The sequence below is a fragment of the Bradysia coprophila genome, unplaced genomic scaffold (genome assembly GCF_014529535.1).
Source record: "Bradysia coprophila strain Holo2 unplaced genomic scaffold, BU_Bcop_v1 contig_24, whole genome shotgun sequence".
Classification (NCBI taxonomy): Eukaryota; Metazoa; Arthropoda; class Insecta; order Diptera; family Sciaridae; genus Bradysia; species Bradysia coprophila.
Window position 1 is genome coordinate 4,017,331 of NW_023503501.1, and position 27,717 is coordinate 4,045,047.

General features: G+C 36.3%; 2 protein-coding genes across 4 annotated transcripts in view; one reads left to right on the forward strand and one right to left on the reverse strand.

Moving 5' to 3' along the window:
- Positions 1–25,321, reverse strand: part of LOC119077873 — a 150,172-nt gene extending 124,851 nt beyond the window's left edge. Inside the window, exon 1 of the mRNA XM_037185225.1 lies at positions 24,163–25,321. The gene's annotated coding sequence lies outside the window, so the exon portion shown is untranslated. The remainder of the gene's footprint in view (positions 1–24,162) is intronic.
- On the forward strand, positions 3,145–8,871 carry LOC119077871 (esterase E4-like). Of its 3 annotated transcripts, none has more exons than XM_037185220.1 (6): positions 3,145–3,805; positions 6,081–6,518; positions 6,577–6,781; positions 6,844–7,300; positions 7,497–7,667; positions 8,775–8,871. In XM_037185220.1, the coding sequence occupies exons 1-6, from the start codon at positions 3,419–3,421 to the stop codon at positions 8,866–8,868; spliced, it is 1,752 nt and encodes a 583-aa protein (XP_037041115.1). In that variant the 5' UTR covers positions 3,145–3,418; the 3' UTR covers positions 8,869–8,871. The 3 variants fall into 3 exon arrangements, with proteins under 3 accessions (XP_037041115.1, XP_037041116.1, XP_037041114.1); XM_037185219.1 differs by lacking the exon at positions 3,145–3,805 and adding an exon at positions 5,507–6,025; XM_037185221.1 differs by lacking the exons at positions 6,081–6,518; positions 6,577–6,781; positions 6,844–7,300; positions 7,497–7,667; positions 8,775–8,871 and adding exons at positions 3,866–4,288; positions 4,346–4,550; positions 4,610–5,066; positions 5,207–5,578 and having other exon boundaries at positions 3,230–3,805.
- Positions 25,322–27,717: the final 2,396 nt, after the last annotated feature.

Consider the following 27,717-nt stretch of genomic DNA (forward strand, 5'->3'; position numbering starts at 1 on the left):
TATGCTGACTCCATATGATGAATATTTTGTAAACAAATCAGACTATAAAATGTTCTAATAAAATTTGACACGTAATTCATCATCGCATGTAATGTATGTATAGTAATTGTATACACAGTTCATATGTAAGAGGGTTTATACAATTCTGTGACGCAAATTGAATTGTTCGTTGCCTCTTCGTGTAATCGTTAGGTGGAAGATTATTATAGTGCAAATAAGATTCTTAGCACTCTAACGTGTTGCCAGGAGGGATGATAACATATTTTATTTACTATGTGTGGGAATGTCAAAATACTACAAGAGCAAACCTATGTCGCATACGGAACTGTTCATACCCCAAAACACTAAAGTACAATGCAGATCTTAACAACAACAAAAGCCGCTAACACTTGTCACATTTAAACAGGCAGTGGTAACACCACTCTTATTATAAGGAGGCTCGTCTTAGCTTCATGCATGTATATGTTTAGCGAATCATGACATCATTGAAAATTCAATTACATTTTCCTCATGATTCGCTAAACATGCCCATGCATAAAGCTAAGATTAGTCTCTTTATATTGAGAATGGTTTTGTGTCGTGTAATCTATGTTTCCATGTTTTGGCATAGAAACAGTTCATTCCGTCACAGATTGCACAAAACATTGTATGCAACAGGAATGTATGCTGGTTTATTATCGCCCATGATGTGTTTTCAACGTCCACTTCGCCTCTGTTTGACAATCAATATCTAGTGCGATAATTTCAGCGATAACATCCCTTTATACAATTCTTCTTTTTGCATAAATAACTATTGAAAGCGCATGTACCATACTATATGCAGAATACATTCTAGACACCAGTAAACTTATACAATGCGTTCCCTCTACCCAGTTCTGATAATAATCTGATTGATGCTTAATTAATTCGTGACAGGAAGAAGGAAATTTTATTCATTAGCTGACTGCACTGTGATAACTTCCAGAGAGGTAAATAATCTCTTAAGCTTAAATTCCTCAAAGGATTTTACCAGAGAGACCCTTTTCTCTGCCTAACAACCCCTAATTTAAACGGATTTATTGTTGTGTATCTATAACATCTTCGTTTCTTGATTAACCCAGTGACAAGAACGACAATTGCAACTGTGCGTAAGAAACATTTAAATTTGTGAATTCATAACACGCGTAAGCATAAAAAACATTATTGTTTGTTGCTACGTTATATAAAAATCGTATACGATCGATGGGGGTTAGGTGTGTGTATGTATAAAGAGGGTATAGAGATAGACACATATTATACACTCTGAATTATAATACAAGAAAAACCCACTACCTTTGGGTATAAAATTTAAATGAGCACCCCATCGAAAAAATAAAACTAATAAAAAGTCTATGCTCTCGATCATAAAAAGAGTGAATGGTATTTCGGTCCTACTTATAACGTATACGTTCCGTAATATAATTCACATAAGGATGAAAAATAAAAGTTTTGCAGTCAAAAATGTTTATGAACACAGGAGAGCACCGCACCAGGCCAACAACAACAAAAAAGCAATACAAAATCTAAAAATTTCTTTTTAGCGTGCGTGTGTGCGTAAAATGGCACATTTTATCCGTGTTTTTAAATTCATCTCACGTAATTGCTCATCATTCATCTATACACTAAACTTGGTTGATTTTTTTTTATTGCGGGAAGCGCATGCGTTTTTGCTACACTTTATAACTGGTTTTTGTATTCGGCATATTTTTTGTTAGGTTTTTCATTTTCAATTCCTATTTTTTATTGTGTCGCATCTGCGATTGATGAATGCAATTTTCCGTTTTTTTTTCAAAAACAAATATTTTGTTCCACTTTTTCATCCATATAGATGGCCATATATACGTGCGGATTGGCTTGCAATATGAGATGATTGAGTGATTAATAATTTTTTTTATTGCATACCGTTTGATATTACGGTCCTTTGTGTAGTTTTGACTGAGCATATTTATTTCAGGAATTAGGTTAAATGCTGATCGAATCCTATGAAAACAACTGCCAATAATACTTAGATATAAGCGACGATGTGTGGCTCTGGCTCTTATTAATATTCATAGAGTGCATTTGCAAATCCGTTTAGGGTAATGAGAATTAGATTTTTTTTTGAACCGGGAGAGTGGCTTTGGTGAACCTTGCTTTTTATGCAGATGTGACGATGCTTGTTAGAATGTTTTTTTTTAAGAATTTAAAGGGGTGGTAGATAAAAAAGTGCTTGCAGATGGTGTACGTTTATTTCGAAGGACATCCCATATCAAAACAATTTGGTCGTTGGCTTGCATCTCTATGTTCTGCTTAACTGTACCAGCGTACGTATGGCACGTGACTGCTTTGATACTTCGAGTAGGTAATGTAATCGAACCAAGACTGAATTCAGTCTATTATTTTGTCGGATGAAATGGGTGCACCATTCTACCTGTTAGAAATGGCAAAAACGGGACATGTCTCATTAGTGAATTAAAAGATAAATGAAATTTTAATTGATTTAGCTCTGCTTCAAATAGACATTGCCAATAGAGTTCTCTTTTTTTGTTTAACACAAAACACATCGAAAACATAAAATTTCATTTTTCTTATTATTCACTATTGTCACACGTAACCTATCTGGATTTATACATTCAACAAAGCGATACATTCAATCTTCTACTTCAGTTGTTCAAATAATTATCTAGTCTTTGATACAAAAATCTGGCACTTCATTTGTAATCTGATGTTGTGCAAAACTTTTTTTGTTAGAACACTGAACTTAATAAATCATCCGCCCGCAGCGTTAACATTAACGAACTAGGCGGTCTCTTTTAATATAAACTGCCAGTCATTCTTCATTATTATCTCATCAATTTATTGGTATAAATTTAAACTTCTGTATGCTCAAAATAAATATTGAACTGAAGTGAACTGATAATAATTTTGTAATCAACGAAAAAAAGGAATTTTAGGATTAAGAACGTTCATTGTTGGGATTTGATTTATTTATTGAAAGCATGTTATCTTATCGTCATTGTGGTAGCTTCCGTATATTATTGTAGGTCAAGTTCTATAGGTGACAATGTTTGCATTCTTCGAGGCATTTTTCAATATCGCAAAATGTAGTTGAGTCGTAGATACAACGCTATATCCACTGCACTTCATATATTATGATTCTCTTTTATTGGTTCAGTTGAAACTATCTGTAGTTTTCTCTCAACCGTTATAACAATCGTTTCTCGACTCAAGTTTTTCAGAAATTTTTCACAGAATTTAATTTGTTAAATAAAGTCATTTCCGAAACTCTAACACTATTACTGTCTGTTCTGACAGTCTATAAGTCAGGTATAATATAAAAATCAGATAGTTATCAATGGGCTATGTACTGGGTATAAATAACACCAACTCTTCGGAATGACAGACAGTTAGTCGGAACAAAATGTTGAATCGAAAAGTGTTTGTCGGTGTACTTGCACAAGGTTTACTTGTGGCATTGACTGTAGGCCAAGTTATACAAATCGAGGATGGCTTAATTTTGGGAAGAGAAATGGAATCCCGGTCAGGTGCAACGTTTAATGCATTTCTTGGGATTCCTTTCGCCCGTCCACCAATCGGCGAACTGCGATTTCGTGCACCCGTTCGGAACGAACCATGGGATGGTATATTGAATTGTACAACCTTTGGTCCGGTGTGCATGCAGGCTGGTGCTGGAGCTGCAGCCTCAGAAGACTGTCTTCACTTGAATGTATTCACGAAAAATCTACCATCCAATCAAACCGATCAATTGAAGCCTGTTATTGTCTACATTCATGGAGGAGGTTTTGAGGTCTTTATTGACTGTCTTGTTATAAGCAGAATCTTAAAATATGGTCTGTTGGTTATTTAGGGTGGATCGGCAACGGATCACGGACCGGAATATTTGATGGATAGAGACATCATTTTGGTGACAGTTCATTATAGACTAGCTATCTTCGGATTTATAGCTGTTGGAAGAGCAGATGTGACTGGAAATCAAGGATTGAAAGATCAAACTCTGTCACTTAGATGGGTCCAGGAGAACATACACCATTTTGGCGGTGATCGGAACAGAGTCACAATCTCTGGACTTTCAGCGGGAAGTTTTTCGGTGACTGCACACATGGTGTCGCCGATGTCACAAGGATTATTTCACAATGTGATCGGTCTTAGTGGATCCATTGCTTCACAAATAAGACCCGAAACGACTAACACCGATGTCGTGATGGAGGTAGCGAGACGAGTCAACTGCACAACTGCAACGGTTGATGGCATGATAGATTGTCTTCGAAATGTAAAAATACGAGTAGAACAAATTGCCGGTTTGAGTTAAATTTTCCCATTTTCACAGACATCGGCACTAGCCATCGCTCAAAATATGAGAATCACAGTTTTCCCTTGTCTTATGTTTACTTGGACACCGCTTCTGGAGGAAGATTTTGGTCAAGAAAGATTCATAACGGAAGATCCGAGTGTTTTGTTTCGCAGTGGAAATTTTTCGCGAGTCAATGCAATAATGGGTATTACAGATCATGAATTTATATCGCCTGTTGCAGGTCAGTTTGAAACTATCAACCGAAAACAGAATGTTTCCACTAATTTCGGTCTATTTCAGCCGTTCTGTACAATCCGATAGCGACGGCCTATCTCAATGAAAACTGGGATAGTATTGCACCGATTTGCTTCTACTTCGAAGGAAACGAATTTACGTCAACCGAAGAAATGGCAGAAATAATTAGGGAATCGTATTTCCCATTCAATGTGATTGATATCCGCTCTTTCAACAATTTGAACAATCTCTTTGCTGATTCAATTATAAGCTATGGCGTCCACAAATTCGTCAATCTCGTCAACACGTTCATTGACGTTTATTACTACAAATTTTCGTATGTCGGCCAATTGAGCTTCTTCAATTTTCCGAGAAATCGACCGTATGGGGTGCACCATGGAGACGACATTCAATATGTATTTAACATTGCTCCATCCGGTGCGATTGCAATTCCATTCAATCATCCAGATAGTTTTGTGGTGGAACGGATGACGAGGATTTGGGAACAATTTGCTTGGACTGGGTAAATATTTAAATCTTCGGGCTAGAGATGAGTGGGTTACACGAACTTATCTTCTGGGTTTTCGGGTTTCGAAAATCCTCGACCCGCTCATCTCTATATTGTGCGGTTCATTGAGTTACTATATGTCTGATTCGAAACAGAAATCCAAATAATCCAGCCGATGAGTTCTTGGAGCATATGCTGTGGCCGAGGCACAATTCAACAACTCACTGGTATTTGGACATTGGCAATCATTTAGTGGAGAAGAATGGACTGTTTTTGGAACGATTTACCGTTTGGGATAATTTTGAGACAAACTCGACAATGTTTGGTTGAGGTTTTCTCAAATTAGTAATTACGACATGTAGTGAAGCGAGCACAATAAAATTCATTGTTCTGTTTTTCACTCAAATTTTGCACGAACATTATAGTCCCTCCTCCATTATCTCCATTATTATTGCACTGAAGATTACAATCATTTTGTAATCAACAAACGCGGAATTTTGGTATTAAATGTTAACACTTTTACGGTCTACATCAGCCTATAGAAATAATACCGGTTCTTATGATTACAAACAGTCAGTCGGCAAAAAATGTTGAATCGAAAAGTGCTCGTCAGTGTACTAATACAAAGTTTACTTGTAACATTCACTGCAGGTCAAGTTATCCAAATCGAGGATGGTCTAATATTGGGAAGAGAAATGGAATCCCGGTCAGGTGTTAAATTTAATGCATTTCTCGGTATTCCTTTCGCCCGTCCACCAATCGACGAATTGCGATTTCGTGCACCTGTTCGCAACGAACCCTGGTATGGAATATTGAATTGTACAGTCTTTGGGCCGATGTGCATGCAATTTGGGACTGAAGGGCTTGCTTCAGAAGACTGTCTTCAGTTGAATGTATTCACGAAAAATCTGCCATTGAGCCAAATCGTTCAATTGAAGCCGGTTATTGTCTACGTTCATGGAGGAGGCTTTGAGGTTTTTCGTTATTTGAAAACTATTGTGACGTAATTCGAATTGCTTTGTTAATTAGGTTGGATCGGCGGCCGAGCATGGAGCGGAATATTTGATGGATAGAGATGTCGTTTTCGTTACGGTTCAGTATCGACTGTCTGCATTCGGATTTATGGCTGTTGGAAGAGCTGATGTGACAGGCAATCAAGGACTGAAGGACCAAACTCTATCATTTCGATGGGTTCAGGAAAACATACACCATTTCGGTGGTGATCGGAATCGAGTCACAATCGGTGGCCATTCAGCTGGAAGTTTTTCGGTGACGGCACACATGGTATCGCCGATGTCTCAGGGATTATTTCACAGAGTAATTGGTCTAAGCGGATCAATCGCATCCGGACCGGTCGATGCCCCAATAAAACGTGGCACAACTAACACTGTCGCCGTAATGGAATTGGCTAAGAGAGTCAATTGCACGACTATATCTGTTGATGGGATGGTTGATTGTCTTCGGAACGTAAGAAATCCGAGTTGAATAAATTGTCATTTTGAGTCACATTTTCCTATTTTCAAAGACATCGGCACAAGTAATCGCTCAAAATATGATAATTGAGGTTTTTCCATGCTTAGTGTTAGCTTGGACACCGCTTATCGAGGATGATTTCGGTCAAGAAAGGTTTTTGACCGACGATCCGAGTGTTTTGTTTCGCCAAGGAAACTTTTCAAGGGTCAGTACAATTGCAGGAATTACAGACCATGAATTCATAGCTCCTGCTGCAAGTTAGTTTAAGATACGCAAAAGCTAGTAAATTCCGGTCCGATAATACTCTCGTATATTTTAGATGTTCTTGGAGACCCAACAGCGACAGCGTATCTTAACGAAAACTGGGCCTCCATTGCACCAATCTGCTTCTTTTTTGAAGGGAACGAATTTACGTCAACCGAAGAAATGGCGACAGCAATTAGGGAATCGTATTTCCCGTTCAATGATATTGACATCCGGTCGTTCAACAATTTGAACAATCTCTTTGGTGATTCGCTCATAAGCTATGGCGTCCACAAATTCGTCCATCTGGTGAATACGTTCATTGACGTTTATTACTACAAATTTTCTTATGTCGGCCAATTTAGCGTTTTCAATTTTCCGAGAAATCGACCGTATGGAGTACACCATGAAGACGACATTCAATATGTATTTAACTTAGGTCGACCTGGCTCTGTTGCCATTCCTTTAGGTCATCCAGACAGTTTTGTTGTGGAACGGATGACAAGGATTTGGGAACAATTTGCTTGGACTGGGTAAATATGTCAATATTCGGTGATGAGCGGATAAAAATCCGACCCAACCTGATTTTAATTTCACCGGGCCCTTGCGCCATTCGTTTTCAAAAATTAAATTGAGTCGGGTTCGGGTTGGATTTTCTAAAATCATCGGCCCGCGCATCTGTAGTTCGTGCAGGTTCGTTGAGTTAATATTATGTCCGATTCGAAACAGAAATCCAAATAAACAGAACGATGAGTACTTGGATGATATGCTTTGGCCGAGGTACAACTCAACAACTGAAAGTTATTTGGAGATCGGCAATCATTTGGTGGAGAAAAACGGGCTGTTTTTGGAACGGTTCACCATGTGGGATAATTTTGAGGCGAACTCAACAACGTTTCGGTGAAGGTCGAGCATAAATCATCAACCACCTCACGTGTAACTAAAGAGTAAACGTCATGATAAATTATGAAGTTCTCAGAAATTGGGTTTTTAATAAGATTACAAAGGAGTGTGTGAGACAGTCCTCCTGCGAAATACTTTAATATTTAAAAGTCGAGGATAAAAATCATTCGAAAACGTAATATATATCGTTGCAGTCTTTCGTTCCCGGTATTTATATCTGATTTCTCGGTATCCATAAACGTAAAGGCGACTTCTCTTTATTTACATTTCCCGCCTGTGTGTTCAACCATTATTTAAATCCCCAGCAAGTGAATTTCAAATCGAATAGTCTGATGATGTCAATAGAAAAAGAAGCCAATAAAAATGAATAGAATTTCATTTTTCTTATCATTCGCTAATTAAACTCATCCTCTTTGCCCATTCTGAATTTGATTATTCATAGCATCTGTCATAATCTCTTCCGAGAGAGCCTAGACATATTGCACAGATATTACTACTGTGATGATGACCAAAACTGTTTCCGAATGAAATGGCAATGTAGTTTCAGATATCGATGATAACATGGGAAACTTGTTGATAATGCTATTGATTTGACAAAAAGCACCAGTTTGCCTGATCAATGGAGAAAACTGAAACGTCTGGTAATATCGCTAATGGTTCAATTTTTCACTTTGAATGACTCTCCAATTGAAAAGCTCAGAGCCGAAAAGCAACAGAATGACGAGTCGTCAGTGACGATAAAAGAGTGGATATATATCTGTGTGTTGTTTGTTTTTCTTTTCATTTTTCCTTTTTGTATCCATCCTTTGCTCTATCCAGTAGCCGAGTCTACAACCGTGTATAGTCACTCTTTGTGCCATTATTCAAAGCAATTGAATTAATTTAATGACTATTTCTATCTCTTATAGCATCAATTATTGCATCTAAGCGTTTCGTCGCTAATGATTTTCGTAATAAATTTATTAATATTCTTAAAAACCGTTAATCGCTTAATGAAGTCGTATATATATCCAATGAAAATGTCTAAACCTTTTAAATAGTTAATTTTATTCAATTATATCGTGTTATAAATTAGCACTTAATTATAATTTCATTTCATTTCAGTCCATCAAACTCAACACCGCATAATAATATTACATTCGAAAAAGCAATTAAGCGATGCCCACGGACTGTTCGAAACGAAATGAAATGGAATTAGAAAAAAAAAAACGAAAAAGAATATTGGAAAATTAGAAAGTTATTTAAGATATCAATTACATCTTAATTAAAAAATAATAAAAAACAAAAACCGAAGTGAAACATTTATCCGATAAACACAAAACTTGTGTAGTCACACACCATTCGGAGTCACACTTGAATTTCTAATAAGGCTCTGCTATTACGCCCATGAGATCTTGAGATCTATACGAGAGTGTAATACATCAAAGAATCATTTTCGGAATTCTTCTTTAATTTTATTCGAGATTTTGTCGATGTTTTTGGTTTTTGTAGAGAGAAATCATTAGACTCGTCCGAAGTACATTGATCTTATACGTCTATTACGTTTGTAACAAGTCGGATTCGAATCCCTGATAAAGAGGAAACGATTTTGTGGTTGCTCAAAATTGGCAAAAATAAATTGGCTAAGTTGGAAAGTTACGTTCGAATGAGCAAAAAATTTAGAGTAGGTCCAGAAGTAGCGACGGAAAGGTGCGAATTTAAAGAGATGATCAAGGTTTTTCTTAAAAATCTTCGGAACTATGCAACCGAACGCAGCTTTAAGTCACATTTCGGAATTTTCTTTGCATTTCTGAACTCAGTGTCGAAATAGTCATTTCCGAATTCAGTGACGAAAAGTGACTTTATTTAGAAAAACAGTGGATGTAATGCGGTGATAAATGCTTTTTTTATGCCTAGAGTGACAATTTACACATTTAGTGCCTAAAAAAAGCATTTTCGACGACATAAATAACTCAAGCAATTTGGGATGTTACGTAATATGAAGTTCAAATAGAGAAACTCATAGATGCAATGTCACGATACCTGACTTTTGATTTGATTTATATTTGTTTAAAAACCTCACTAACAGCCTTTTTCGGCAAATAACAAGAGCAGTCTGGACCACCGGCCTAACGTGACTTCTGAACTTCTGAACCACTCCTCAACGTATACAATTACTTTCTGAGGCACTTTAGGTGTTTGATAGATATCTCGCCTAAATGTATGCTGGACATATGTAATGTACACAATATCGCCTTTAAGAGCGCTCATCCGTTGGCAAAATTCTAGCCTACATTTGTGCGCAAAAATATTCGTTTTTTGATGAAATCATCAAAAAACGAATATTTTTGCGCACAAATGTAGGCTAGGATTTTGCCAAGGGGTGAGCGCTCTTAAAATAAATTTTTGAAAGAAATTCTAGCCATGAATATGATTGTGAAAAAGAAAAAATCGTTTTTATGATTTGGTCAAGGGTGGCAAGCAAAATACCAACCAATCATCGAGCTTCTGGTAAAAGAAATTAGTAAGCCTGACCAGCAATGCAAAGTTAAGTGGGTAAGCTGTTTCACCTTCTCCAATCAAGCAAAAGTCGTATTTCAATTATGTCATACGGATCATTCAGTGTGTACATGTACATCATTTTATGTACATCTAGCGGCTAGAATCTAGCTGTTACACACACCATTCGTACGGGTGTTTCCATCTTATGTTTTTGCATTTATTTTGTATACCAATGGTCAAAGAGCATGTAACAGAATGAAATATAAAATGTAAATATTTCTTTTATACAAAAAACAAAACAAAAACTTGATTTTTTGTCCGTGGTTAAACGTTCATTATCCCCGAAAAAGAAACCGAGCCATTTAAGAATTTATGTTAATATTTGTTGTGTTATTGGTTGTGTAATTTCAATATTATGCACTCGAAAAACATTTTCATATTCCGGCAAGATATTCTTGTTTTATGTGCATTCGAAATGTTTTTAGGTGAAACGAGTGAAAAAATAAACACACAAAATACTAGAGAAATGGGGAGAGTAGAGATAGATAAGTCATAGTCTTGTTTGTTGTTTTTATCGGTAAATGGGCGCCGACAGGTTTATCATGGAAAAATAAATAAAAATATTTTTGTGGTTTATTTAAATATTGCATATCAACAATCGTCTCTGTTACATATAATATGTGCTTTGGTTTAGGTGTAATAAACTTACGAAAGACTGAAGAGACAGAGCGAGAAGGGAATGACAACGTATTATATTGTTCATAAAGTTATTTTAACGAGCTAAATCACAATATGCCTTCCAGGTGAATTAGAATAACGAACACGATTAAGAAGTGGAAGAAGAAACACAAAGACTGAGACAAAGTGTACGATGGAAGTAAATAACATCCCAAATTGAGTTACGTATTAATGATATTCGAAACTCAATTACTGTATCTGCATTAAGTGCGATTACGTTCATGTACTTATTTAGTCATAATACCTCCAACGACTGCTGAAAATGCGGCTACGGAAAGCACACAACAAAGTGTTGCCAATAGAATAGAGGCAGAATTGTCTCTGAAACTGATGGATACGAGATTCATACTTTCACTTTACAGCCACAGATTAGATCAACAATTTTGACTATGTAACTCAATAGTCCACTGTACCCTTCGCACAGAGGCTAACAATTTTACAAGAATGTAATGAAGTTTGAATAAACATTTACCAGAGATTTTTTTTTTAAATCGTTCCAACTAGGGCTCGGAACAGATCAGATCAATCTGTTTTTTTTTCAGATTGACCTGAAATTTTTCAGATCCTAATCTGATCTGAAAATTTTGATCTGATCTGATTCTGATCTGGAATCTGAAAATCTTGAACAGATCAATCTGAATCTGATCTGAATCTGATCTGAAAACTGTTGAAGCTGTATTTGCGTTATTTAAAGTTTGAGTTACTCAGTATTATCCATTGTTTACATATTCACTTGAAACATTACTGAAAGAGTTATAGAAAATATGGTCGACACTTTGTGATTCACAATTGTTAAAAACTAATTTAATATCTTGTCGAACGAATCAATGAAACTTAAAATGCACTAGGTGCTAGGTGCTAGGTGTTCTGTACTTTGATTTATAATTTACGATGTCAAAATGCCCCGGGCTAAAATAAATAGCAAAAGTACGCGTCCGTCCAAAATAACTAGACTTACTGTTTCTTCAGTCCAAAATAACTAGACTTACTGTTTCTTCACACACACACTGTCACTTATATGAACAGAAGCACTTGTCTAGCATATCTAACGGTACTATTGTGAAATCGACAAAAATTGAAACGGTTCCGAAGTCGGCTTTTTGTGATTAAATTTAAGTAATTTCTGATAACCATGGACGATGTAGATGGCAACGACATTAACATTCAAAGTTTTTTCAACGACGATCATGAGAATGAGCAAGATGCTCAGGACGCTGAAAATGTTGAAAATGACGCCGACGTTGGATCACCAAATCCAAAGCCTACGAAGCAAAGAAGTGGTGTTTGGGCTCATTACAGTGAGATTATTGTGGAAGCGGTAAAATATGCGGAATGTAATCGCTGTAAAAAGTAAGTAGACAGTTGGTTTTCGGTAAAAATTGTAAAGAGAATTCGACAGACAACAGGCAAAAATTAAGTCAGTTGCTACCAGATTTATAACGATCACGTGCTGATATGATTTGTAGAATATATTTTCTAATTCAAGGAGGTATAAGAGATCTGGTACTGCGAACGGTAGCACCGGCAATATGCGTAAGCATTTGATGAACAAACATCCAGGCACACTGGGAAGCTCGGAGGATGGAGAAGAAGACGGAGCTTTTGTGAGTTTAAAATCTAATTTCAACAATTCTCAAAATAACGATTGAGTCCCCACAGGTGTTTTCGCAAGAAAGCTTTCGAAAGGCTTTGCTAAAATGGCTAGTTTTATGCGATCAACCGTTCACGGCACCACAAGAGGAAGCATTCGCAGAACTGGTGCGAACGTTAAACCCAGATGCGAAAATCTATTCGGACAAAACAATGCGGGCCGATCTTCTCGACACATTTAATGATAAGTTAAATGAATTGAAAGTACGAGTGAGCGAGGTTCCAGGAAAAATTGCAGTAACCATGGATGGCTGGACATCCAAGAATGTGTTACCATTTCTTGCCATCAGAGCCCATTGGCTTGACGCCCAATGGAAGTACCAGTCACAGCTGCTTGATTTTTGCCATATCGAAGGGTCTCACAGTGGTAAGGCATTCAAGGACCTCTTCGTAGAGGTGTTACAATCGTTGGACATTCCTCTACACAAAATCATATCTATCACGGTGGACAACGTGTCATCAAATGATACGTTCTTCGACGAATTGGAAGAACATCTTGCAATGTTCGGAAAGGATGCACAAGTTCGGTGTCTCGCGCATATTATTAACCTTGCCGCACAAGACGTGCTAGCATCATTAAGAGGCTACACTGTAGGTCTTGCCGAGGAAACGACGGAGAGCAGAATGACTGAAAATTTGCTGACTGACGAAATCCTAGACGATATTGATTTAGGTACCGAAGTAACCGACAGTGACGATGAAGACAGTTCGACAGACGGGGCTGATAACGAAATGATAGTTGTGAAGCTTCGGACGCTGGTACGAAAGATCCGAAAATCCGTTCAGCTGAGACAAAAGCTCAAGAAACTATGCAAGATCTACCAAGTGAAGTATTTGGTCCCTATACTGGATGTGAAGAACAGGTGGAACTCCACGTACGATATGATTTTGAGAGCGGAACACCTCCAGACACCACTGCGAGCTCTTTGCTCGAACGAGCGGGGCCTTTCATCTCATCAAATAACAGAAGTTCAATGGATGTCGCTGCTCGAAATAAAACACCTGCTCCAGAAGTTTCATCGAGCAACACAGCTGGTTAGTATGGAACGCCACTCAACCATATCAGCGTACTTGCCAACACTAGATTGGCTGATCGTAAGCCTAAAAAGTATTGCTCGCGGACCGACCGGTTTAGTTCACGCTGCAAACGAGGGCCTAGAAAAACTGCAGAAGTATGAAAGAATTATTTACTCTTCGAAGCTACCGTTCATTGCAACATTTTTACACCCTGCCTTGAAGCTCAATTACTTCAAAGAGCATAAATACTCGAACGGCAAAATTCGTGAGATTAAGAACATGATCACTGATTACTTTAGTGAAAACTACGAGAGCGCAGTCATACCAAATGAAGAGATTCCACCTGAAGATCAGTGCACGCCTGATGAGGACGAACTTTTCGCTCACATGTACAAGCGAAGCAAAGTGGATAAAGTGTCGTCGGAGCTTCAAAAATATTTGTCGTTGCCACTATCAAACCCATCAATGCAGCCGTTAGAATATTGGCGCTCCGAATCAGTGCAACACGATTTTCCAAAGCTAAGTAAAATGGCAATGGATGTTCTTCCAGTTCAATCGTCATCGGTTGCTGTTGAACGTGATTTTTCAAAAGGGGCACGTGTTGTCACGCCAACGAGATGTTCATTGACGGCCGAAACCATCAGAGCTTCCATGTTTTTGAAATCGTGGTTCAGTAACAACAAGTAAAATCGCTATCTTTGAACTCATTCGGTTGATTTTCAATGCCAAGACTAATTTGTTTTTTTGAATAATTTTTTACTTTAAACTTTTGGACTACAAGAAATAAAATGTACAGAAAAACTGTACGAAAAAAGTTAATTGTTTTCTGTCTTTTCGATATCTCCTCTTATTATTTTCTTGTTAATAGAGACACCTGCCAGCCTCAACTTATAATCAATTGAATCAGATCAATCTGATCTGATCTGAAATCTGAAAGCACTAATCTGAATTTTCCAGATCAGATCAGATTACATTCAAACTTGATCTGATCTGATCTGAAAAGTTCAGATTCGTCATTTTCAGATTTCAGATCAGGTCAGAACAATCTGTTCCGAGCCCTAGTTCCAACCTACAGCAGTATAGTATTGTTCGGTACCGATATAATAATAAAAAAAAACGAAACCTTTATGCACTGCACATTTAATGCAACGTCAACCCTATGTATAGCCTTCCACTCAAATTGATGGAATTTTCATTGTCATGCTTGAATTCGTTTTATCTACCAACCTTTGGTTCGTAAGAATAGCCTCCCATTTTCATCCGAACGTTCCATTCAATTTTAGCTTTCTTTAGCAAAATATGCTAGCGATCGTAAAATGGGGAACAAATAATAAAAGCCAAATTGCCGTACCGTATTGTCCCATTTGTGTGCCATTCAATATCGTTGTACGAATTTTGGATCTGTGTATATATATGGTGTGGTATATTGAATTATAGCCGGGCCATTACATCAGTTCGCTCACAGCTATAAAAACGGAGGAAATAAATATTTTTCACTTAATTGGTGAAAAATCGAAGAACACCGACAGTGTCTATCGGTGAGATAGTGTGCCGTCATTTTTTTCGGAGAAAAAACAAACCAAACAAATCTGTGGAGGAAGAGGCCTCTATTGTTTAGTATGCATTGTTCTCGTAAACGGTGGATGACTATATCGTAAGATTGCTTTTTTGTGTCATTGTGTGCTGTGCTGCTATCTCTATTAAGTCATATTCCATATGTACACGAAGTTGTGTCAACATTTTAAAGAAACTATTAACTGATAAGAATCTCCATAATTATCATATCAAAGAGAGAAGTACTTTAGTCAGGGGGTTTCGGTTCAATTCATAGACTAACAATTGAATTGGGATTAAGAAATGAACCGACTGAATACATCGGGTTTGATCTCGTACAGCGAATATTAGACATTTTGTAATGCATATTATGTCTTGATTGCATCGCAGACTATCAAATCTATTACTTCATTTGATGTAAACATTTTCAAGAGATTTGATTTCAAATCTTTTTTTTTAAACATTTTATTAAAATCATTCATGTAACCTACGGGTTGTAACAAATCTTTTACTTCAATTTTTTTGAACATGAAAATTTACTTTAACAAGACCGTTCACGTCATAAATTTTCGCAGGTATTGCAAGTTGACGAGATATAAAATCAATTGAGTTACAGGTGGACATCATTTTACTCTGTCACTCTGTATTCTCTGTATTCTCTTTTCGTATCATCTCTACCATCCAATTTTTTAGGAGTTGTGATAGAAAAACGAATAAAAAACGACTACCGTAAAGCTGTTCCAAGGTGTGTTCGCTAACGAATTTGGTAAAAAACGACGAATTTAGTCATTACCTATAACCAGTCCTTTCAGAGTCTCTCGACTTATTACCCGCCACTAATGATTTAGTTGTCGGCTGCAAACGTCCATTTGCTTGCTACTCTGACGTACCGATTGATTTTATTCTTAGACTTGACCTTTTTGTTGTAACGAAAACAAGAAATGCGATAGCATTCACGTTGATTCACATCCTATCCCATAATCCCATATTTTTGGGTAGATCAGGTTCTAAATATAAAACTTAAAATCAACATATTGGCAAGAGGACTGCTTACGGCTATTACTGAAATGAAAACTTAGCTGAAATGCAGATCGTCTACAATATGTCGGAAAATTAGCATGTTGCGTAAATCTAAATATTTGTCATGTTTCGGGGAGAATATGATGATTTTCTTGGGTAGTATTTTCTCGCGAAAAAGTAAAATCCAGCATATTGTCTGATTTGGTAGATTTGATGTGGCTGGTAATTGTTCCCACCTTCATTTCAACAAATGAAAATCTAGATTTAGTGTTTTAGTATTTCATTGCAAGGCGAGTGCTGCTAGATCGGCGTACGTTTCTTGCAACAACATTTCAGAGTATAAAAATCTAGATCTTCATTTGTTAAACGAATTTATGTGTGGAGCCACTCAAACAACTCTTAAATCCCAAAATCTGTCGTATTTCATTAATTTAGTTGCATTAAGTCATCTTTACGTTATGCATCTAGCACACGCTAACCCAATCAAACACTTTTCAATCCCACAGGTAACAATCCCACCGTTTGGTGTTTTTTCTGGCCTGTTCGATTAATGTTACTATCAAACCACACGATATTTAGACAATGACATATGTCTCTTACTGCATATACATTATATTCTGTCCGTCATTCATTCTAATAATTTTGACGATGGTGGTGTAACAAGAAGAAGGCCTACAATTTACGCTTGCTCTTTTTGTCCCGAATAAGTTCTCTGGTAACCCAGAAGAAAAGAGTACCCATTAATGATATAGCTGTGGCATAATGAACATCATTTTAATAAATATTTATTATTATGGATATATCTTTGTGTAGAAATGTATATCCATCCATGGTTTAGAATATATACAGAAAACAATGGCTTTTGGGTGAATAAATCAAAAATTAGTGGTTCTATCGTATTAATTTTCCATCTATTGTATAAAATGTACACACAACAATGGGGAAGGAGGAAGGTAACATCATAGAGAGAAAAAACAACAACCAGAAATTCTGTGGTAGAACGTAGAAAGTTTTAACAATGTACATGTAATACAATGAACGTGCCAGGTATAAAGAACACATTGTTATGTCTACATATATATAATTCATTTAGACGCACCAAAGGTTACATTTTTAGTCTTAAACTTTTTTCCATTCTTTTCTCTTTCATATAATTAGAACACAAAATGTATCAAATTTAATGTTATATCACCGAATATAGACATGTTCTCTAATAATGATATTAAGACAGTTTGGGATATCATTATATCTATACACTGGGCCTCCGAAGAAAATTGCCTGCTGTGCGGCGGCTATATCTTCACAGGATTATAATACACAGAAAATTGTTTGTTATCTTTTCGGGTAATAATTTGATGAAGTGCTTGTGTAGATTTTGAATAGGGAAATAACTTCATCGTTCCATGAAACAATATTGGTTAAAGTAGAGGATTAACCACACCGAAAAGTGTATCGACAGAATTGGCTTTTACCATTATGCTGAAACAACCAAAATAAGCTTAAGACATATATTTACCCACACAGAACACAACGGAAAGCAGGAAGTAAAAGTTTCTCTTCTTGATTTTGTTCTATTTAAATTGTTAAGTGATTGATGACACAAAAACACACAAAGAGAGCAAAGATTTTATCGGCACATTTTGAATTTGATGTACGTTTAAGTGATGCTGTTCCAGTACGACAGACTCCTATACAAAATTGTATAATCTAATCAAGGTGATTCTTTTGTAATAAAAGTACTTCTGTTCATAGACTGCATAAATATGAATGAGCGGGTGTCTTGCTATATTTGATTACATTAATGACTAAAAATTTACTCCGTCGCGAGTCGAAACCAATAAGGTACGGCTATTTCGACGCAGAAAGTTACCCTAATCAAAAAGTTGTCTAAAAGATGCGTGCATTCTCTGATAAAACTAATTTTGTCAAAATAATAATAACCGCACTGCACCGCATTTTGTCAACCGCTCGAAACTTGACTGAGACCGCGATAAGAAGGAATCTGTTTGAACCATATGTTGTGGCAGAAAAACCAAGTACATGACAACTTCATTGTCTGATGGCAGATCAACGGACCATACGCTGGAAGTGAATGGAAAACACTTCGAGACTGTCGACAGCTTTATTTACCTTGGGTCGCTGGTCAATAGTGATAAATCGGAGAGGAAATACGTAGAAGGGTAACGCTTGGTAACAGGTCTTCAAAAACTCATCCGGTCAAAAACACTCAACTGCAACCTTAAGTGTACAGATCGTTGATTCGACCAGTTGTAGAATATGGATCGGAAGCTTGGTGCATGACACAAAGTGACGAGCAGACACTTTTGGTTTTTGAAAGGAGAATTCTTCGATCCATTTTTGGAGGTGTCAATGTGAACGGCAACTGGAGAAGAGAATACAACCATAAGCTGTATCAGCTTTACAAGGAGCCTGATATAGTCAAATTCATCAAAATCAATCGATTAAGATGGCTCGGTCATGTACAAAGAATGAACGAGAAACGTGTACCTCGGAAACTGCTAAATACAAATCCCGATGGAAGACGTAGACCAGGAAGACCAAGAGCGAGATGGAAAGATGCAATTGAGTCTGATCTAAAAGTATTAAGAGTGAGCGACTGAAGAACGTTGGCGCGGAATAGGTCCGGTTGGAGAAGATTGCTGGAAGAGGCCAAAACCAATAGTAGGTTGTAGTGCTCGCCTAAGTAAGTAAGTAAGTAAGTAAGTTGGGGCACATTTTTGATCAATAGATTGTCCTAAAACAATGTATTCTTATGGGTGGATGTAGATTTTGACGTTTAAATCTCTACAAAAATCGGTTCGTTTTGGAGGCATGCGGTAGCACAATTTTTTGCTTTGAATCATGCTTTGTGTCGATTAAAAGTAACTTGTCCGGATGCTCTAACCTAATTCTATAAAGTTTTGAAAAATCGAAATCCGAATGGCTAAAATTGACTTCAGAATCGGGATTGAAAATTTATGAATAACGCGATAATTCTTTACAAACAAAATCGGACGTGAAGAATATAGCCACACAGTTAACTTTGACAGGATTAACTGAGCGACAACAGTTAAGAGTGATATCGCCAAAACTTGAACCAATTTCAAAACAACGGCTCAGCGATTCGGGCAAGCTATAGCTCGTTTGAATCGTCATTCAATTCTGAGAAATAGGGATCTTTTACTTTTTCTGTTAGTTTCCCATTTTCGGAGTGAACACGTGAAAGTAATAGCATGTCAATGGGTCGTGAAAACAGTTTTTCGGTGATAGCTCGAGATAGAAATCTTTCTAAAATGTGAAATGTTGTAGGAATATAGGCCTCTAGCAGACCTTCAAAACGAGTATAATCATCGGTAAGGACAGCTACCCGTTCTGGACTTATGACTCAAAATATGGTGAATGTTTGGACAGTGCTGCTGGCTTGCAACAGAACTTTTCCGCGGAACTGACTATAGGGTGGTGTAGCTGGACTTACCCTCTTTCGTTCCTCGTATAATACACCCGAGAAAAATTGTGTTGCAAGCCACAAAGTTAGTCGAAGTAAAATGTCGCTCCAATAGACCCATATTTTTCAGTGTTTTCAACTTGTTTTTGGTGTTCAAACAGGCTGGAGCGATAGGAATGAAATAAACAAAATCAAAATTACATGTTCAGCTCGAAATTGTGCTGAACCGTGCGATCATTGTCCTTGAAAATGTTGCTTTCCTCCTACTTCGTAGTAGGTGGAAAACCTCATTTCTTTGACTTCACAAAATGAACAGAAACTCAATTGTTTGCACCGAATATGGGCTTTTTGTAAAGCAGAGATGCGCATCGTTCATTTACAGTCAATAAATGGTCACCCAAGATTTAATTTGTACTTCACAAGAGGTCACGACCGTTCCCAGCTATAGAAAATGTGTCAAAAATCCAGTTTTTTTCACAAAAACAATTGTTTTAAGAATACATAGCTTAAGACCTTAACTAAAAGCAGTTAAAATCTCCACAGAAAAAATATTTTTGTAAAAAAAACTCGATTTTTCATACATTTTCCATAGCTGGGAACGGTCGTGACCTCTTGTGAAGTACAAATTACATCTTGGGTGACCATTTATTGACTGAAAATGAACGATGCGCATCTCGGCTTTACAATAAGCCCATATTCGGTGAAAGCAATTGAGTTCCTGATATTTTTATGAAGTCAAATAAATGATGTTTTCCACCTACTACGAAGTAAGAAGAAAGCAACATTTTCAAGGACAATGATCGCACGGTTCAGCACAATTTCGAGCTGAACATGTAATTTTGATTTAGTTTATTTCATTCCTATCGCTCCAGCCTGTTTGAACACCAAAAACAAGTTGAAAACACTGAAAAATATGGGTCTATTGGAGCGACATTTTACTTCGACTAACTTTGTGGCTTGCAACACAATTTTTCTGGGGTGTATTATACGTGGAACGAAAGAGGGTAAGTCCAGCTGCAACACCCTATAGTCAGTTCCGCGGAAAAGTTCTGTTGCAAGCCAGCAGCACTGTCCAAACATTCACCATATTTTGGGTCATAAGTCCAGAACGGGTGGCTGTCCTTACCGATGATTATACTCGTTTTGAAGGTCTGCTAGAGGCCTATATTCCTACAACATTTCACATTTTAGAAAGATTTCTATCTCGAGCTATCACCGAAAAACTGTTTTCACGACCCATTGACATGCTATTACTTTCACGTGTTCACTCCGAAAATGGGAAACTAACAGAAAAAGTAAAAGATCCCTATTTCTCAGAATTGAAAGACGATTCAAACGAGCTATAGCTTGCCCGGATCGCCGAACCATGGTATTCATTTTCACCAAAATTGGTTCAAGTTTTGGCGATATCACTCTTAACGCCAGTGAATGAAATGGAATTATTATCCTACATTCAGATATTTTGTAGAAAATGCCACTAAAAAGGTAAATAACAGAATGAAGGACTCGTTTATTGAAGGATGTGTTGAAAGAGTTTCCCAGAATATCCTTTCTGAAAACCCATTTTTTGTGTAATTCAAATTGCATGATTAACAGTTGAAACAGTTCTGAAAATTGGGTTCGTCTGTTGCAATCCGCCTTAACTACAACATAAATTAAATGCGAAAGGATAAATAGCAACGCATATAATGAATCAAAGGAAATTCGCAATCAATTCTAAATTCTCCGAATGCTCAAAACGAATTCAAACGTCGAATGTTTGTGCACGTTAAATAAATCAACTTTTATAAAGTTCGAGCTTAAGGGATCATAATTTTCTTTTAGAACATTTCGGATTTTTGATATTAAAATTTAAGTTTAGTACGAGAGAGAGAGAGAAGGAACAAAGAAACCACCATCCAACTTCGCTCTTTTCCGTTTTATGATTTTCCATAAAGAAATTCAAATAAACTTTATGCAAACTACATCAGAACTAATTATAGAAATGGAATGTACATTTCTGTTTTTCAATATTGTGGAAGAAGCAAAGAGTACAAACTGCATATAAGTAGATACAAATATATGGGTGTATTATAGCTACATCATCGTGAGACGTACAAGCAAGCATGTGTTTTAAATTTTTTATACAAAACTATAACATGAAAGTATTCTATTGCCTGTGTGTTTATCTTCTTTTCAAGAAAAAAAGAATAAAAAAATGAAATTTATTTCGACGGCTAAAACAAATGCTTTACTGTGTACTTGTACTTGTATACTAAACCGAAACGACGGCGGGAAATTTGTTAGTAGGATGATGGTGTTTTCTTTTTGAAAAAAATATTTCGTTGAACACGGCAAAAAAAATCGCACAAATCCAATTCGCAGTAAATAACACAATATCGTGTTAAAGGATTTAGTCTAGTACTAGGCTAGGAACGAAAGAAATATTCGGAATGCAGAAAATCGAACTCATGAATCCGATCGTCGGATTTTTTTTTTTTTGCTTTCAAGGAATTCAAATTGGGTTAGAGCATCCAGACGAGTTAATTTTGATCGACGCAAATGTCGATTCTGAGCAAAAAAAATCCAGGGTATGCCTCCAAAATGAACCGATTTTTTTGTAGATGTTCGTACAGCCGCCCATTAAAAAATTACGAAAAGGCCAAAACATATCTTCGATTTTACACTGTTTTAAGACCAAAAATGTGGCCAATAGTTCTAGCTGCCGTGCAGCTTAAACAAATTTTTATACTGTTGCTTCAGCAAATGGCCTCAGTCAAATTTAGAACGGCTGATCTTGTTGTTATAACGACAAATAATTTTCATAAGAAATCTTTGCATTTTAGAGACATACCGTCCAATAACGTTTTGCTTAGAATATCGTTCTGCGTCGATAAGGTTGAGATATCCGTATCTTATTGTCAAAGCTAAACGATCGGGAAGATATAAATTTTCGGAATAAATTTGTAAGGAATTTATGTAAAGCGTTTTCATGTTCTATTGAAACAACTTCACGGAGCTGCAGTGTAATAACATGTGTTTCCATCCCGATTTTCACCACCACATAGCTGCAAATTATATGGGTAACAGAAATTCGATAACATAAAAACGTGTGGCGAAAAAAACACTTGACCTACAGCTGGTGATGTGGAAAAAATATAAAAACCGATTTGCGTACACATCCCTTTTGCCAACCCAACCACTGTGTGCATTAGGAAAAGTTTTAATTTATAGTAACATAAATATTGCAAACTAATTGTCCGTAAGCCATACGGACGTGGAGAGCGAGAAATGTAATTTACTGACACACATTTGCGTGTGTTTGTGAAAATTCTGTATTTTCCAGCAAAATTTTCATTCAAATAAAATTGAATCAGCAAACAGTTTCAAGTGTTTATTGAGCTAAATATGAAATGATTCGCTCGCAGACTCGTTACTACAAGTGTAAAATGGTATCTCGGATTGAGGTGGAGTATATGTTTTAAAACAAGTTCGAGGACTGAACGACATTATTTCTTCTATATGAATTGGAGAAATGCTATCTTGGATCTTGATGTGGTAAGCTAGTTCAACATTGACTCCTTATCGAGACGAGGTATCAATTTTACATTTTACAGTTCTAGCAGCAGTTATTATAGAAAAATTCGAAGTTTACGACATGATCAGATAATTTGAGAGTTGAGAATGCACCTAATGTCAAGTTAAAACTTCAAAATGATAGGACATGTTTGATAGGACACTTTGAGTTCTTACATGAGGCTTATAACAGGTGTTTGAAGTATTTGATTTGGTACTTACATAGAACTATGTATTTACTTCTTTCATATTTTTTATGATTCGCTACACATGTTCATGCAAAAAGGTATGACCTACGTCGCCATGACCTGATATGATGTGGTATTTTTGATCAGCTTTATTAAATGCAAAGCATCAAGAGTTGCTTTTATTATCTCACAGATTGAAATATTGGCAGAAACAGTTCCATATAGATCTAGTACTTAAAAGACAATACATTTTATGCAGAGGTTTTTACCTCTTGTTGATATCCCCCATACAGGTCACATAACTCCAAACTGTCGAGAATCGATTAGATCATTCGCTAAGTTTCTTAGTTAATAATTTTCTCACAATCACTCAAACCCGGGCCTGGGACACAATCTTTAATATCTCTCAGAAACCGATAATAACTGAAAAAAAAGAACGTTAAATGAGCTGTTTGAGCATCCGTCTTCATCTTTCAGACATGATTGATGTTAAAGGAATATTCTTGACCTTTTTCTTTCTCCACAAACTATTATAGTTGCAATGTCAGTCTTTTATTTAGCTGAACAGAAGAGTTCTGAACGTTATTTTCCAATCGCATAACATTTTTATGCAAAAGAGAGAGCACATTGAGGTTATTTATGTAAAATGTTAACGTTTCCCATAGTTCAAATAACTGAATAGCTCAGAAGTTTTCTTAGTATATCGGGGGTATGCAAATATAGAATGGAATTTACTATAACTTCCCGGAAAGTTATTCGTTCAAGTTGTAACAACGACTTTTCAATTTCTTATTGACGATGGATGATCAAAGGATATTCAACGGATTATTCAAAGTTTACTTACTGTTTCATAGCTACTTCGTTCGACTTAGGAAGTATTAAGTGTATATCCCGTGTTAATATCCTTTCAGTTCTCAAATTGTTTCTCTGTTCTTCTTTTCTTCAAACAATTTGTTGTGAATTCACCACAGATATTCACTGAAACATTTTTCGTTTATAACCCGATAAATAATTCGAACAAAAATGTTCCACGGCAATTTGATCTTTTTAATTTACTTTACGTTAAATGCGAATCAATATACACTCGGTGTGCAATAATAATAACAATTACACGTCGTTTCTCACATTTATGAAATCAAATAAAAATCCCGGGAATGGGAAATCCAAGTAGAAAAACTCATAAAAATCAAGAAAATGTAAACAGTTCGCAAAACTTCTCTTATTTCAATTTTTTTTTCTGCACCAGAGTTTTTCTTCGTTTTTCTGCAATGATTTTCGGATCGCTGCCCCCACTCAGCGGAATAAATTATTTGCACAAAATGCACAATTTTTATAACCAGGAAAAGAGTAAAGAAAATCACTTATGAGGCGGTACTGCTTTCGAGCATTTAAACTTTTCCTTTCACCGCAAATAAAACACCGAGCGTAAGGAGCGTATACACAGTCCTTGTGTATAAATGTATTTAAACTGAAGCCTCCCGTTAATTTGTTATTCGTTTTTATTTTCTGTTGGTCTACTTTTGCATAGTATAAATCACAGATGTTACAAACTATTCGTTTTCAAAGTGTGTAATGATACTATAAACCGTACCTTTACGGGCAGATTTTTTTATATTTTAAGTTCTTTTAAATGAACACAACAATTCCAAGCTATTATGCAGTTTATACTCTGTTTTAATGTGTCAGAAAATTTGGATTTATTAATCAAAAAACGATTTTTTTTGCTCCTCAATTCACAAAACCACACACGGGGGAATAATTTATTATTATACCGAAACTATAGCTTCACTTCTTTTATGCTAAACCACACTGAATGTGGCGTTTTGAATACCTTCGCGCTATTATCAAGCGAAAAAACAAAAACAAATTTCAACAAAAAAAAGTTAAATTTTCACAAATAAAAATCCGTTTCTCATCAAAATGATTTTATAAATTCACGTGAAATGCATAATCGGTGTGTACATTTCCATTCGTGTAAACAACGATGCGTCTATGCCAGCCGACGGTCTGTATAATACTGACAACTGTTTTCAATGGGAAAAATGTTGTCAGAGCTGAAAGAGCATTTTATATTATAATGTTGTATACCTAATACGTATACATAAGATGTTGCGAATGAACCAGCCGGTTTTATTATTGTACGTTGAGTACAGATTTTCGATTAGGGATGATTCTGTATATACGATTCTCTGTGCATTCTCAGTGTAGTTATGTTTATAGGCTGAATTTTACAGTGTATCGGAGAGATTCCAATATTGAGAGAGAGAGAATTCGATACACATTTCATGAGTGAGTATTAATTCTCTCCGGATTAGTCCGGTTATTGTCGCAGTAACGACTTTGTATACAGTGAGGTATTTAATTTATTTTTCGGAAAAGAGTATTGAGTTCTGGATGCTTGTGGCGAATGAATTGCATTTGTTATCTAGACGTCGATTAAGGCAATTGAACAGTAGGGGAGTAATGATTTTGTAGAACTACTTCTTAACCGACTTCAGACAGAAAAATCCGGAATAGAAACTGGCTTCACTGACTTACCATTGATGAACTCGGAAGTATCCTTTTCCTAATCTCGTTCTTTCGACTACATTGTTCGTTGATTTTTTTTTTGCTCTGAAAGAACAGCTTAAGACATCTCTGAGTTGATGACGAAGTCCCAAATTTTCTAGTTCCTCACACTAGTCTACTAAACAATATTCTGGTGGTAACATTACCAAACGCCGTATTAAATTTTCACCTACTCAATAACGAGAATCAACGTGAGATTGCTGAAAAAATTAAAAGGATTCACCATCGAACGAACAACTTAACTGGTGAGACTTTTGTTACAGCCATTATTCGTTGCAAATATCCATCCAGTGCATGACGCTCCACTTTATTTTTTGAACCGGACCTCTCGGAACCATATCTTCTAAATAATGGAAAGGCGTTATCATTTTATAGACATGTTTGATGACACCTTATCCAATCGCCTGGGAAAATAACTTTGTTTTATCTCACGAAAGCAACAGCAAACAATATACGAATAGTATGAGTATATCATTAATATGCAATAATTCTCTCTGCAGTGCATTGAGTGAGTATTGTAACGAAAATATTACCTATATATACCAGCGTTCCCATCGAGAATTTCACATGCCAAAAATTATGTTGTTGATTGTAGCCGAGAAACTAGAGAAACAGAGATATTTATAACATCGAGAGATGCACACTCACTATAGCTGGATGGACAGCATTTCGTCTGCGACAAAGAATAAGAAGAGAAATATTACAAAGAAACAGAGTGAGATTCAGCGCACTGTGTACCGCGCAGTTCCTACAATGTAACTTTACAAGCGTTCCAGGTAAAAATTTTATTATTTTCGGTTCTTTCATCAGTTTCATATTTTTGGTGTTTCGAGTATGACTATGACTATATGAGTATATCTATTAGCGGTTGTAGTCCACTGTTTATTAAACGTAGACTTGATTGTACCGACGAATTATCGTCGAGTTCGATAACAATATTTGTCGTCCATACCTAGTGTGTCTGATGCAGATTGAATGCGGTTTCTGAAGGAATTCATTTGGTACAACTTGGAAATGTTTAGAGTTAAAGTATAAAAATAGCCATCCTTCACTCCCCGATAGTCTATTAGGCATAACAATTCTTTTTAGAGGCAATTTTTGGGTACCAGTTTATTTTATAAGAAAACAGTTATTTGTTATCTGAAAGAAGAAATAGAATATTTCGAGAAGAAAGAACGTGTGCGATCAGAGCGAAGCGAGTGCCACAATCCGCACGAAGGAATTTCTCATTTTACCGTAACGGAAGCACAATGTCTTATGGGAAGTATAAAATGCCCTATAGAGGGTACTTTTGCTCGAATCAAAAAAGACAAAAACAGGGGTCCTCTTATTTTCCGAACTAAAAAAATTGGAATTTTTTTTTGCACCTTCCTAATTTAGTCATACTTTTTCGTGTCGTTGATATGATAGGGTTTTTCGTGTAATTGTGAAAACTTCACACTCGTTACAGCTTTGAACACTAATTATTGAGGTATTGAGTTCTCGACAAAAAAACTTCTTTCTGGAATTACTGGAGTCCCAATGGGAACTTTTCTTATAAGAGTTTTCCCATTACTATGATAACGAGAGCGAAAAAGCTTCTTTCGGCTAGGTTTAGTTTGTCATGTCATGGTTAATAATTAAATAATTGACTGACTGACCAACCACATTATAATTCAATTTAAGAGTTGTTATTACGAACACGTGTCTACCTGTCCTGACCTTAAAACAGTGTCTATACTCAAATGACGCAAAATCCATAGATCTCTATTTTTTTTTTTAAACAAGTTCATCGAACACTTTAGTTCATATTTTTGTTAATCGCTAATTCGATTTTAATTTGCTTACGTTC

What these genes read in the sequence shown, in the direction of transcription:
- LOC119077871 (XM_037185220.1), top strand. Translation starts at nt 3,419, where the DNA reads ATGTTGAATCGAAAAGTGTTTGTCGGTGTACTTGCACAAGGTTTACTT. An exon ending in TTCATGGAGGAGGTTTTGAG is followed by an intron (nt 3,806 to 6,080) that starts GTCTTTATTGAC and finishes TTTGTTAATTAG; the next exon opens with GTTGGATCGGCGGCCGAGCA. An exon ending in GCGAACTCAACAACGTTTCG is followed by an intron (nt 7,668 to 8,774) that starts GTGAAGGTCGAG and finishes ATTTCATTTCAG; the next exon opens with TCCATCAAACTCAACACCGC.